At 30.6% G+C, this 14,489-nt stretch overlaps 1 protein-coding gene across 1 annotated transcript in view; it reads right to left on the reverse strand.

The window, feature by feature from the left end:
- The window catches only part of LOC106458450, a 125,094-nt gene that overhangs the window by 20,855 nt on the left and 89,750 nt on the right, over positions 1-14,489 (reverse strand). Inside the window, exons 14-17 of the mRNA XM_022384661.1 lie at positions 10,788-10,941; positions 9,587-9,692; positions 8,388-8,733; positions 5,832-6,607 (exon numbers count right to left, since the gene is read on the reverse strand). Coding sequence (XP_022240369.1) covers positions 5,832-6,607; positions 8,388-8,733; positions 9,587-9,692; positions 10,788-10,941 — 1,382 coding nt within the window. The remainder of the gene's footprint in view (positions 1-5,831; positions 6,608-8,387; positions 8,734-9,586; positions 9,693-10,787; positions 10,942-14,489) is intronic.

The raw sequence follows: 14,489 nt of genomic DNA on the forward strand, positions 1-14,489 counted from the left end.
ACTTGTGCAATAAGTTATATGGAAGGTAGAAGAGTGAAGAATTATGTGTAAGCGATGTATACAGAACTTATGTAAAATCACCCGACACTTGTGCAATAAGTTATATGGAAGGTAGAAGAGTGAAGAATTATGTGTAAGCGATGTATACAGAACTTATGTAAAATCACCCAACACTTGTGCAATAAGTTATATGGAAGGTAGAAGAGTGAAGAATTATGTGTAAGCGATGTATACAGAACTTATGTAAAATCACCCAACACTTGTGCAATAAGTTATATGGAAGGTAGGAGAGTGAAGAATTATGTGTAAGTGACGCATGCTGTGCAATGTGTGAAGGACATTCAGAAATTTTTATTCACACATTTACTGACAGCATGAGTTCAAACTCAGTATTTGACTAGTTGATCTGTGCGAGTTGAAAGAAATTTTACATTTCTTTTTAGATGTAAAATGTTATACAAGATATATCCTGAATAACAGCATTAAGTCTAAACAGTTGAATATATCTTATCCAAATTTTTCAATTTTATATCTGTTCATAAGTTAAAGAACCTGTTGTTTTTTTCAATTCAGTTTCAAGTTAGTAAAATTATCTGCCACATTGTTTTAAATTAAACAAAAGTTAATTTTTTTCGGGATTATCAAAATACACGACACAGTTTACCTGGAACTTTTATTTCAGAAATTCCTATACAGTAGTACAACCCTATGAAACAATGCAATGAAATAAATAAAATACAGCAAACACTGATATTCTAGAAAATACAATATAATCTTATACAGTTCAATGACAAACAGCAATTTTACATCACAAATAATGTTCAAAAATTATCCACGGTTTTTACTTTTCTTTTTTTCTTCAAATATAATCTAATCGGATGTAAAGTTAATTAGTTGTGTTCACAATAAGCTCAAAGTTACTATTACTTGTGTGACTTTGCAAGTGCATCAATATAATGAGGCAGTTTTTTCTACAAAAACTGGAGCGCTTGAAAGTAACTCTATACTAATATAAAATTTTAAAAACACAATAAATAAAGAAATAAAGTAAATATACTCAATCACATACAGTTGTTAGTCAACATATGATAAACTGTCACTGAAAGTCAATAAAAATAATGTGAATCCAAATATATTTAGTTGACATGAAACATCCAGAAAAATTAGATTTTATGAAGTATTTATTATAAAACTAGGACATTCAAAACACAGAGAGCTAGTAAAATATAAAAAAAAATCACTATTTGGAAATTGGGCAAAACCACAAAATATAGATAACTTATTCGATGACGGGGAACCCACTTTGAGACTAATAATGGCTGGAGACGGCTTGAATGGATAATGAAGAAAAACTTATATTAAAGTTTTTCTTCATTACCTATTCAAGCCATCTCCAGCCATTATAAATAACTTATGTTTTGAACAAAGCAGTAAGAAATAATTAGCTTTGGAGATTAACATCCCTACCAAGGTAATCAATGATTAACCCACTGACTGTGGCTACTTCAAGTATGCATGGAATTTTTGCAAGCTGTACACCATATACGGCACACTCGCATTTAACTGCTGGAGGCAGACTGTACCCTATACAATGAATCAGCAGTCAATGGATTAAACTATAAAACTGACAGATGTAAAATAACAGCAGCATAAAATGAGAAAACATAAGATTCACTACTATATAAGTATTCCATGGTATTCTGAAGTTAACTGTATTGCGAACAATAAAACTCGTAAAATGTCAACATTCAATCCAGAGTCAGTCTTCATACTTCTTGGTGCAAAAATTACATATCACAAGCACTAATAAACAAATATTTTATGAAAGACTGAACCAGATAGCAAAACATATGAAAATAACTGTTTATTATCTAAAAACATAATTTCTGACCTAAATCAAAACAACTTAAGCAACATCAGTATAAGATTTTACTGCAACATACACACATCAAAGAAAACAAAACATGTACATAAAAATTATCATTGGATGAAACATACGTAACAGTCAATAAGCTAAAACAGAGGATGTAATATTGTTCAAATGTCAAACCTGGATGTATGAAATTAACAAAGATGGTGAAATCTTCAGCTTAACAGAGAGAGGATACAATCATCATTTTTATGCCAGAATTTAAATTACCCACAAAGTGGTATCACTGTTTTGGTTTAGATTTTCTTAATAGAGCAGAAAAATAAAATGCACTTACAAACAATATAAGATTAAATAATAACCTTAAGCCTAAAATGTATCACCAGAGACAGAATGCAGTATAAGTGATTTCAATCCAGAGTTGAGATAAAATATTGATGGTGGATATGCTTACATGTAACAACATGGTTTACAACAACAAAATAATGTATTACTGCTCTTTAATCTCTTCAACATTCAAAAAGTATTTCTTCTTCACAATGTGCAGGTATTTCTCTTTTTAGGACCAAGGATCAGCTGGGAATATCCATGATGTTTAGCCTTGAGTGAACTCACTGAACAATGAAGAGAGTTGATTGATCAGTCAAGTAGTTTTTAAATTCTTCCAACAAAAACCTCAAATTCCATACTTCTTGGACACACAGCATGCAGCAGGCACATTGACACATCAAGGCAATGTTTTATTACATGGTCATCATCATGCAAATGTTAAGACAACTAAAATAGTTCACACAGCTGAGCATCATGCAGGCTTGCTCATGACTATCAACAAATTCAAAACTTGTTAGAAATCATGCTGGACACCTATACAAAGAGCAAAATCCAATCTTCCAATAAGTATGTTCCACATTACTGAAACTAATCCCAGATACATGGAAAACTCAGGATAGATTCTTTAAATGTGCATCAATAAGGTAATGTCATTATATATTTTTGGTACAGAAAACAAGACTACTTTCTGAGTTTCATTGCATTTCTGGCACCTAAATTGTGCTTTTTACACATTATTTCAACTTAATTGCATGTTTTATGTTTGTGTAAAAAAAATTCTGTTTCTAGTTTATTGTTCCATGATTAAACTACTTTAATTCTGTAATTTTTTATACTAATACAGTTACTTCTGAGAAACCCAGTATGGCAGTGAAATGCTTAAGGAAACAGTACAATGTAGTCCTGTCTTTAGAGTAGTTAGAATATTTTCTTAAGCCCACTGTCTTAAGGGTGCATGTAGCTATGACCACAGAAATATTTAGCAATTTATAAAAACAAAAACAGTGTAATACTCTGAAAAACGTACGATGGATAAATAACTACAAAAGAAAACAATAATAATTACTGTGCCACGATATATTCATGATGCCAGGAAAACACGTATGTTCAATAAGTCTTGATACAAAATGATAAAAACCCTATAACCTGAGCACTTTTGAAAAGTGGACCTTTTTTCTTCAGGGACAAACTGGGAATTTCAGTTTGCCTCTGAAGAAAAAAAGGTCCACCTTTCGAAAGTGCTCGGGTTATAGGGTTTTTATCCGTTTTTGCCATGATATATTAGTTTAAGCACAGCTGTGACCCATTTATGTAATTACAAATATATAGTTTAACTAGAACTGTATGACTGACCAAAAGCATGAACTATTATTATATATATACAGTATGCTCATCCCAAGCTATACAAATGTGAAGAAAACTTAACTGGTGAACTTGTTTTGTCTATAATAAATGTGAACATGGATTATATATGCATGAGAATAAACACAACTGAATATATACAATGTATTAGTATCAACTGGTTTAAGTAACAAAATAACTCTTCTTATAAAGAACACATCTGATAAAATCTCAAATATAGCCTCTATGATTTGATTCTAAAGAGTATTAGTATTCTGAATTAGTATCAATTAGTTTAAGTAACAAAATAACTCTTCTTATAAAGAACACCTATGATAAAATCTCAAATATAGCCTTGATGATTTGATTCTAAAGAGTGAAGATGAGATTACTGTTTTTCCTTTGGTCTATTGCTGTATTAACAAAATTATGGAAAAAAGATTATAAATGCTTGTCTGAGTTGAGTATTAATAAAGATCGAGCTTATCCAAATTTGATAGAAATATACTGAAGATCTGTGTGATATCAAGTATCAATAAAACTTGTTATTACAATTTAAGGTTAACAGAATCGTTAATTTCCAAAACTGTATTAGTATGAACTAAAGATGAGGTAAATTTATAATTCAATGAAAAAACTATACCACTCACTTAAACCTTATTAAACCACAAGATGTTATATATTGTATTTAAGGAATATAGAAAACAAATTGATATGTTAAGACTATATATTGAAATGTTATGAACCAATGCAAGTATTTCAAGTATGTGTTTGAAACCTCATGTGAAATGTGGTCAAAATTCAAACATTCTCTAGAACTTAATACAAGCACTTAGCTTTACATTATAATATATATATATACATGTACCATAAAGTGTAAACTCCAATCAACTAGAACTGTCATAATTGGTATTTAATAATTTTTTCACTACAAAAAAGTACTTAAAACAAGTTCATAGTACATGTGCACTCTAATTAATGAGACAATATGAACAAGACTGATTCATAAAATCTTAATTTATAAGACACTTCCATTTATCTTTACCAAACACTTATAGAAAACATTTAATGTTTCCTAGTTTTTGTGCCTAAAACTTCTTCATGACATGACAGCAACAATTTATATTAAATACTGTATACAGTCATATTTACGTAAATCATTCCCCCAAAATAAAAATGGTAACAAATTACACAATACAAGTAGCACTCACGTGTAAGCTTGTTAAGACACAAAGGTTAGAAAAATGGGTGTAATCTTTATAGTGATTAAAAACTAAACTACTATCATTAATATACCTGGGATCAAAAACACTTTTCACACATTATTTAGCTTCAAAATTGAAAAAGGATGTTCCTTAGTTAATGAAAAATGATGATGAAATATAGCATCCTTTTCTCAATTACAAAAAAAAAGCACAGTAAAGTAATTTATGAAGTGTTACACATTTACTAGTAATTCTCCTTCTAGCAACAATATATGACAAATTTAAATATGAAGAACAATATGTATAGTATTGTTCTGTGAAGGCTATAAAAAAGTTATCTATTGTGTAATCACCTTTCAAATACCAGTTTCTCTATTGAAAAATAATCTGGTAAAGTGGACAGATTTTTTTTTTAAAAACACACCAAACAAGGAAAATGTTATAACATTCCATAATTTTCATTCATAAAGTTTGATAAACATACATGATATAACCGTATATTGTTCTCAAAAGCCACATTGTTATGAACAATATAATATATACTCCTCATGCATCTGTATGCAGAAAAACCTCATAAACCTAGAAGAAATGTTACTAGGGTCAAGCAAACAAATAAGACTTGTCTAAGGTCTAACTCACACAGAGCTAAAATTCCTTTTGCACATCATCTTTAAGTTATATGCACACAAAAAAGCATGTATAAACAAAAAGTGTATAACAAAACATACTTAAGTTTTAAGATTTTAACACTAGTTTAAAAAACACTAAAATGCATTATATTTTTCAAATTAAACTGCCTTCTACAATATCAACAGTATCCACTGCCCAAACAAAATAGTAACAGAAAGCCTTACCACATCTACAAATATTCTCAAAATACTATCTATATTTCTGGTCAGTGGTTGGGACAAGAATCTATCACTTTTAATAAATTCTATTTTAGATTTCGGTTAAAACCACAAAACTGGAATACTCAGTGCCTTCATAATGGTATCTTGATGTGCTAAGTTTAGCAATTAATAATTTTAAATTTTAGGTAAAACAAAATTATTACTAATTGCACATGGGAATTATAAAGTACTTACAACAAATCTCTTCACTCTAGGTTTTGGTTTTTCTTTAGGTTTCATACTTTCTTCACGGATAGCTTCAAACTTGGCTCGTAAGTTCTTGGCAATATCTGTTTCTGGCATGCATTCTTCTTCTTCATTTTTGGTGTTTTCTTGTTCAACCTCAGGTTGCCAGTGTTCAAATTTGGCACGAAGACTCTTGGCTTTATCAATCTCCCATGTCATTTCATCTTCAGTTTTGTAACTACAACGAATAATGTTTGGATCTCGTTCTGGTTCTGGTGATGACTCATTTTCATTGTTAACTGCAGTGTACTCTCTTGGTGGAGTGATACGCTTTACTGGTTTGCGTTTGACTTGGACATCAGGTTGATTTTCTAACTTCTTGAACTTATGAAGCATTTTCTTAGTTGTGTCTGTAATAAGACCTTCATCTGCAGTATCAGATGATCGTACTACATTTGGATCTTGGATAATTTCTCTTTCAGTAGACTGATCTTTCTTAATTTCTCTTGGAGGGGTAATCTGAAATTCTTTCCTTTCTGTTGGTTCATTTTTATAGTTTTCAAAGAATTTGAATCGTTGTGCCACCTGCAAAGAATCAATTTCAATATCATCCCTAAAAACAGGATCGGTAAACTTGGTAGCATCACCATCACTAGCAGAAGACTGACTGACAGTTTCTCTGGCCCCACAGCGATCATAGTATGATGACTTGTTTGATGATAAAGAAACATTTGAAGTGGTTGCATCAATTTGCTTGAAAAGTGTTCTTGCTTCAGCTGCAGTACCTGTAACCAAAATTTAAGTTTTTTAACTAAATGTAATACTGAATAGGCAGGAAGATAATCATTTGATCTTAATTTCAGTAATTTTAAACATTATCTAGTAACCTTTATATACAAAAGAAATGACTTGAAAATAATAATTTCAATATTTTTACTGCTCCTTTTGCTTCATATTATGGAAAACTAAGATACATTATTTCCTGTCTGCCACTGAAGCAATTTTATATCATAGATAACTCAAAAATATAAATAAAAAGAGTTTTCAAATGTTTAACAAATAATATTCCTTTAAGATATCATAAAAACCATGTTGAGCTCCACACCATAAATTACCATCAAATATAATATTACAGCATATTGCCATAACATTAGGACTTTGCTCTCTGATTCTCAGGCCAGTGAATGTCGTTTAAAATGGAAGATTTATTGAAGATTTATTTATTGAATCATTGTATGCAAAATTAAAATGTGATTCATAAATACGCAGGTTATAATAGCATTTCTTGTAAAACCCATTCATTTCAACAATAAACATAATAGTGCTGTAACAGTAGTTAGAATGAGTTTAACAATATAATACACTAACAGATGCCTGTGGAAACAATTAACAGTAATTTTCCTAAAAACAGTGATGAATAAATAAAAATTGTACATCAACCCAATGCCTTGAATCATAGTATACATGCAATATGATTGTATAATGTCTTTTGTTATTTCAATAAGGAAAATTGCACTGCATTTGTTTTTTAAGCAAAAGAGACTGGCTTCAATGCATTGTTGGCAAAAATGTTTGGGTTTCAATGCAATGGGTGCATCCAACATAACAGAACTCTCAAGTTCACTATGTTGCCATGGGGATTTTTTTCCACTGGATGCCACCATTCTTTGTCATTCTACTGAGTGCAATAAAGGACCACTACCAAAGTGAGCACTTTTTGACAGTTGTCATTTTTATTAGAAGTGTCAAATAAGAGATATTAATTTCCATTCAAATCAATTTATTCAACATGGTACAATAAAGTCCTACATGTGTATAATACTGACATAAAAAAAGATTAAAAAAAATTCATATATATATATATATAAACTGAACAACCACAAATATATGCTCAAACACATTCCTCTTTTTATGCATTATTTCCATTCATGCTCCTATCTTCAAAACATATTTGTCAATCAATCAATGGAAGTCTCAAACTTTTTTCCTGAAATTCCCTTACAAAAAGAAACATTTTTGTTTTTCTAACAAGTTTTTCTCAGACTGACTGTTCAACATTATCAAAACTGACATGTCGATGTTGATATCAAAATGATGTATTAGGAATTGCAAAAAATGAATAATGTTCCTATAATGTATTCTTGAAAATATGCATTTTTGATATAAATTTTTCTACCATTAACCATTCAGGAGACAGACATTTGGCTATTATATATATAGATAATTCTTTACATTGATCACTGAACATTAAGTCTTCATTATGTCTCCATAATAACAAAAAAATATCTGTTTCAATATTTTCAAACCTTTATGTTACAGTAGTAGCAGCTTCAAAGACTTTTGAAAATATGTTGGTTAATACAATACTGAACATCCACAGAAGCAATGAAAAGAACAATGTTTATTTGACTCAGATACTGCCTATGTTATGATTTATGTTTTATTGTTCAAGGTATTTTTTTTTAACTAGAAAAAGCTTATATCATCAGGAATTATTCAAGACGAATTTTTCTTTAGCTTGAAAAGATCAGGAAGGTAGCACTAAAAGCAGTGCTTTCAACATACCTGCTTCACTGAAGACACTAAGATCATCTTCCTTTTCCCGACGGGCTTTTTCAAGTTTCTCTAGTTCCAATTCGTTTTCTACATCACCTTTTTCAAACCTTTCCTTGAGGCTAACAGCTTTTACTTCTCTGCCCAAGTTAATGGATTCAGTTTTTGAAGGAATATTATTTTCAGCTTCCTTACAAGCACGTTCATAAACTGCACGCATTGACTCAGATCTACCAAGACATATTCTCTGTCTTAGTTTAGAGAGTTCCTCCCTTCTGTCCACACCTCTTCCTTCATGCTTGCCAACCTTGCCATTCTCCCACCGAGACTTTAAATTAGACATCTCAACAAACTTTACCTGGATATAGAGAGTACACCATTCAGCACAATGAATTAATTATATTATTATTACAATCTACAATAATATCAGACCATTGTATACCATACAATCTCCAAAAATGTAAAGGGGAGATTAAAAAAATATTGAAATTATAATATTTTATTAAGGTTTTTTTGGGGTGAAGGAGGTTCTGTGACGTTATACATATTAAAAAAAATTTGTCAAATTAAACGATTTTACATAATGCCTATTTCATAAGTTCGAGGTTTAGTAGTTATGTATTAATGCTTTCCCATTGATCATTTATTATGACAGTAAAACATTTTTTAAAAATTCTTTCCCAAATATATTAGTAGCTTTCAATAAATTTCTCATCATTATATAATTCATCAGATAGTTTATCAAAACAAAAAAAATTCTAAAAAAAACAGATGCATCTCAAATTTCACAAAAACCACTGCATCACAGTTTCTTGTTAGCTGACATGTACTTTCCTATATACATGTATCATATTTTTTTCAGTTCTAGTGTAAGATCAACAATGCATCACTAGTATTTAATGTAAGTATTAACAAAATCCAAGTATTATTGATAACTTAATCTGATAACATTGCTACTATATTTTCAGAAACAACTCAACTACCATCAATAAAACTGGTTATATATTTTTTATAGTCAGTCATAAACATGCTTTTATTTCATGTCCTAATTCTCCGTTCTAGTGGATTCAATGGCTGTACATTCAAATATTTAGATACTGCCAAGTATCATAAAAATGTCATGAAAGATTTGTGAAAGAATGTTTACTTGCTGACTTTTCTTCTCTCTAACTTGAAAAAAAAAATTTTAAACCATATTACAAAATAAACACCTTTTCTTTTTTCTTGCTTCCCCTAACGACAGAAGAATCATCATCCTCATCTTCACCAGAGCTGGACATTTCTCCATTCTCTTGACCAGAAACAGCAGACTGATACCTAAGATTAAAATCAAAGATAAAAAAAATTGCATCATAAAGACATTCACAACATTCTCAAAATGCCTAGGCTGAAGTATGCTAAGCATGAGTTTGAATTTCTACTGGTATATCATTCTCCAGTGGTAATAATATCTTAATTATAAAACAGCAAAACATAGTAAGTAAATTTGAATGAAATTAATGTTTAAAGTGTTAGATATGTATTTTTGACCAAAATGCATTAATTTTTTTCAAGAATATTAAACATTTAGATGGAGAACTAATGCAATGACTCAAAACATTGCCTTTTAGATACAACCTACAATTAATTACTTCTATAATTGTTTTTTTTTTAGTATTTTTTACACAAAGCTCAGCACAGGGACTATTACAGCATAGCCATTCCTAATTTTAAAATGATAAACTAAATGGAAGGCAGCTAATCAACAGTTAAATACCTTCAACACTTGGGCTGCTCTTGTTTAACAAAATAAAGAAGTTTGACCATCACTCTTACAGTGCACCCATGGCCACAGTGTGGAATGCATTTGTGTGGAAACAGGATGCAAACCATGAATCCTCAGATCCACAGCTTGACATCCTAATCACTATTACCATAATTACTGTCGATGTTTCTAGTAAGTGATTTCATTACTAATATAATAAAGAATTTCAAGAATCAAATGTTTTTAAAAGTTAATAATTTTATCAAACCCTGTTAGCATTCAAATAATAAAATTACAGTTTTCTTTAAAACATCATAAACTGATTTTAAACCAATAGTGCTGGTTACATTACTAAGCACTTTGTTACAATTTAGGAATTTCCAAATATTGTAGCTGTGCTGATAGTTACATACAGAGATAAGGTGACACACCTGTGAATGATAAAATAGTGCTATCTTGATATTGTAGAAATTTCAATGTATCATATTTACCAAACACATGCTAGTTCGACATAAACAAAATAATTCTAACCATTTAAGCATATTCTGTAACTAAAAATAGCTATTTGGAATGCATGATCCTAAACTACACTAAAAAGCAAACAAGAAAAAATACACAAAAAGGACTGTTTAATTAAACAAAACAGTTCTGCAATGCTAACAACTTACTTGGCTAAACGCTGCATAACACTTTCTGATCTTTGAAGAGAATACTTGTCTGTGGTAGAAGCATAATGAATTTCTTCCTGAGGGGATTCAAAGCGAGATCTAATATCACTCAGGTCTGGAACTGATGGTAGATCTACATCAACTTGGGTATCACCTAATAACATCAGAGAATAAGTCAGGTAAGAATAATGAAAACAATCCTTGGTCTACTTTCTTTATAAAGAGGTTTAAAACATATATTATTTCATAGTTTTCATTGGTGTTTTCTTCCTGGACAATAAATAAGCTTATAAAAACATTCATGCCTGTTTTGTGGTATTCCACACAATACATTTAGAATGCACAAATTAAAACATACTCTCATAAAATATTCTCACATATTCCTATTCACAAGTAAAACAAAGAAATAGGCTTCATATAAAAAACTATCATTTTTGTAAATTGATTGGTTGTTGCAAAATAAACAAATACACTACAGAACTTCAAATAATTCTAAACAGTTTTTCTTTTACATAAAACAAACAAGTTCATTTTGCTACAAAAGATAAATGTGGTCTTTTCATTAGCTTAGATCTATAAAAAGAAATTAAATATGGTGTTTCATAGCCACTCTATTAATAAGTTGTAAAAATGACTTGCATGTATATGAAATATAACTTACATGATACAACTTTTCCATGAAGTTATATTGCTACCTTAGATATCCCGCATGTCTCACCACCTCAAAATATGCCCATTAAAATCAAACAAAAATTATGAAATAAACAAATTAGAAAGCAGAGTTTTGTGAAACTTCTGAACTCTTGTTTTCTAACTTATATGTTTCATACTTTCATGTAAAGCTTCGCATAGCTATCTCTAGAAACTCGAAAGATGCCATCTTAACATCAGCACACATCGCCAACTCTTGGGTTATTCTTGTCTGAACAAAAATTGACATTTGATCATGAATATTATATATCACTCACAGCCAAAAAGTGTAAAGTGCTTTTTTGCAGTAATGGGCTGCAACCCAATAGGCCATGCCCAACCTATTTTATGACTTATACGCTAAGATTCAAACAGCAAATTCTATTATAAGATTAGTACTTCTGAATTCAATATGATCAATTATGCATATAAATGCACTCAGATTATTCAAACTTTGGAATAACTGGTAACAAATTAATGATAGGTTTAAAACAATGCCCCAGGGATCATTTCTATAAACAGTCCTGAGCCAGATGTGCTTATTAATTGCTCTCAGATTACTAAAAAAAAAATGTTCATTTCTTTTAATGAGGATAACATGGCAGAACCACCAGTACATGAAACAAAATCAGGCATGCTTGGTACAAATTTAAGCACTGTTCACCCAAATATACTTTTGTTTGTTTTCAAGTAGTGATAAAATAGTCTCATATTAGAGGATGAAGTTATACAATATAATTTATAAAAAGATAATTATAATATTTTTGAATACCATACTTCAAATGCCTGTGAGGCTGCTGTAATGAGTTGCATATAATTATGTATCTATGCTGTTTTCAGATGTAAACAACAACATGGCAGCCACCATATAACAAACTTTTAGAAGTTAAAAAAATCATTTAATTACACATTGTAAAAGCTAGTCTTTTGGGTTCAATTTGATATGAAGAAACTGTGTGCCCTGTTAAGTACTCTTCTAGCTTCACCAGTAGGGTTGCAAACAGTCCTACTGTAAGTCCTACTTAGAGATAAAATGTGTTTATGTTTCACTACCAGCTGTTGTCAAAGAGTTCCTTTACTTCAGTTACAGGCCATCCATATGACCAAGTGTAACAAGAGAAGGTCAAAAAGTGGTTTACATTTTGTGCCGTCTTTTATGGACGACCCCTTACAAAAAAGTCCTAAGCTGGCAAACCTATTCACCAGGCACATGGTAAAACAGAATCATTCAACCACTAAAAATGATATAACTTCTTTATCATGGAGCCATAATTCAATGTAAAGCACTATTTGTGCTTTATATGAATTCACTATTGCCCTTGAGATATCATAAATTTAGAATTTTTTATAAAGTCCTTAGTAATGAATTAATAAAAACCAGCAGCATTTGTTTTCCACAACGTCTACTTCAATTCTATAGCTGATATACTTGTTACTTTTCGTTAGTCAATTTTTACACTCTGAGGCTAATATGCCACCCCTAGTGGCAATGTCTTAACTTATTGTAATATGCCTTCTGTAGTTAAAAGCAACTACAAACTTCAACTATGCATAAAAATAATATTTGTTATGGTAAAGAAATTGGCCTCCAAGTTTAATTCCAAAAGGTCTTACAATATCAAAAATATTTTAATTTTTTTCTATACTTGTACACAAAACATTCCAACCAACATGACACGCTTCTGCAGTGTGAATTAAATAAAACTAACATCTATATCCACACTATGAATTGTTATAACGACAAATTATTTATAAAATGTGGAATAAATTTAAAAATTAACATTGTTTTTCATGTGTACGCCAGCTGAAGTTAGCCATATTTTTTATAAACATGAGGGAAAAAAAACGCATACTATGAACCTTTTGAATGAGCTTAGATCAGGAAATAGATTCTACAAAACTTTATACCACTCCATGGAAATTCCGGGACCAAGGTTTTCAGCTGTATTGTATTATCACATCTTGTTTAGAGCTTTGTACATTACTTCCTAACTCACACTGACCTTGAATGACGCGTTTGATGTTCCATGAAATATCTAGTTTCTGCAATATTTCCGAAACAATTTTTTTTACAAGTTTAAATCACATAATAATGGTTGGTTTGGATGCAAAAAAATAAAAATTTGTTTACGTTCAGTAAATGCTAAGAGATGGTTTCGTACATTAATCAGCCAGAAATGTATTTTGGCCGAAACGTTAAAAGATGGTTTCTTATATTAATCAGCCAACAGTGTACTCTGTCCGAAACGATAATAAAGGGTTAAGTACGTTAATGAACCAACAGTGTATTCAGGCGAAACGCTAATAGATAGTTGTGTACGTTAATTAGCCAACAGTGTATTCTGGTCAGACATACATCTTTAAGTAGGTTTCTTCATTATTTGTTTGAAAAGTATCGAAAGTATGAAAAAAAAAACCTCCAAAGTCATACAAAGAAGACTATTTTCAATTTTGATAAAAGTGTCCTAATTTCGCGAGAAAAAAAAAAGAAGTATTAAATACACACAAGGCTTGGCCACTATGTAACACGTCTATTGTTTCAGTCACGCGCCTGGAAAGCTCTAACTTATCGAGTTCCAAAACAACCGTGATTTAAATGTAACAATTTAAACAGTCTGATTCATATGTACTGTTATCATAGCTTGTTTGTTTGTTTGAAGTTAAGCACAAAGCTACACAATGGGATATCTGTGCTCTGCCCACCACGGGTATCGAAACCAGGTTTCTAGCGTTGTAAGTCCGCAGACATGCCGCTGTGCCACTAGGGGGCGTTACCGTACGCGACGTATCAAATTTCAAATACACTCATAGAAACAGAGGGGTCGAATATACATGCTACAATAGTATAGCTATAAAGATGCATCAACTCTTGGATAAATACTTCTACATGATGATTTTATTCATGGGTATCAAATCAATGTAAAAAAAAAGAGTTGAATTTATGTTTTCAACGAAAAAATGAATTGTAAAACATATTTTCATCGTGTATATATATATATATATATATATATA

This window comes from Limulus polyphemus, unplaced genomic scaffold (assembly GCF_000517525.1).
Source record: "Limulus polyphemus unplaced genomic scaffold, Limulus_polyphemus-2.1.2 Scaffold465, whole genome shotgun sequence".
NCBI classification, from domain to species: Eukaryota; Metazoa; Arthropoda; class Merostomata; order Xiphosura; family Limulidae; genus Limulus; species Limulus polyphemus.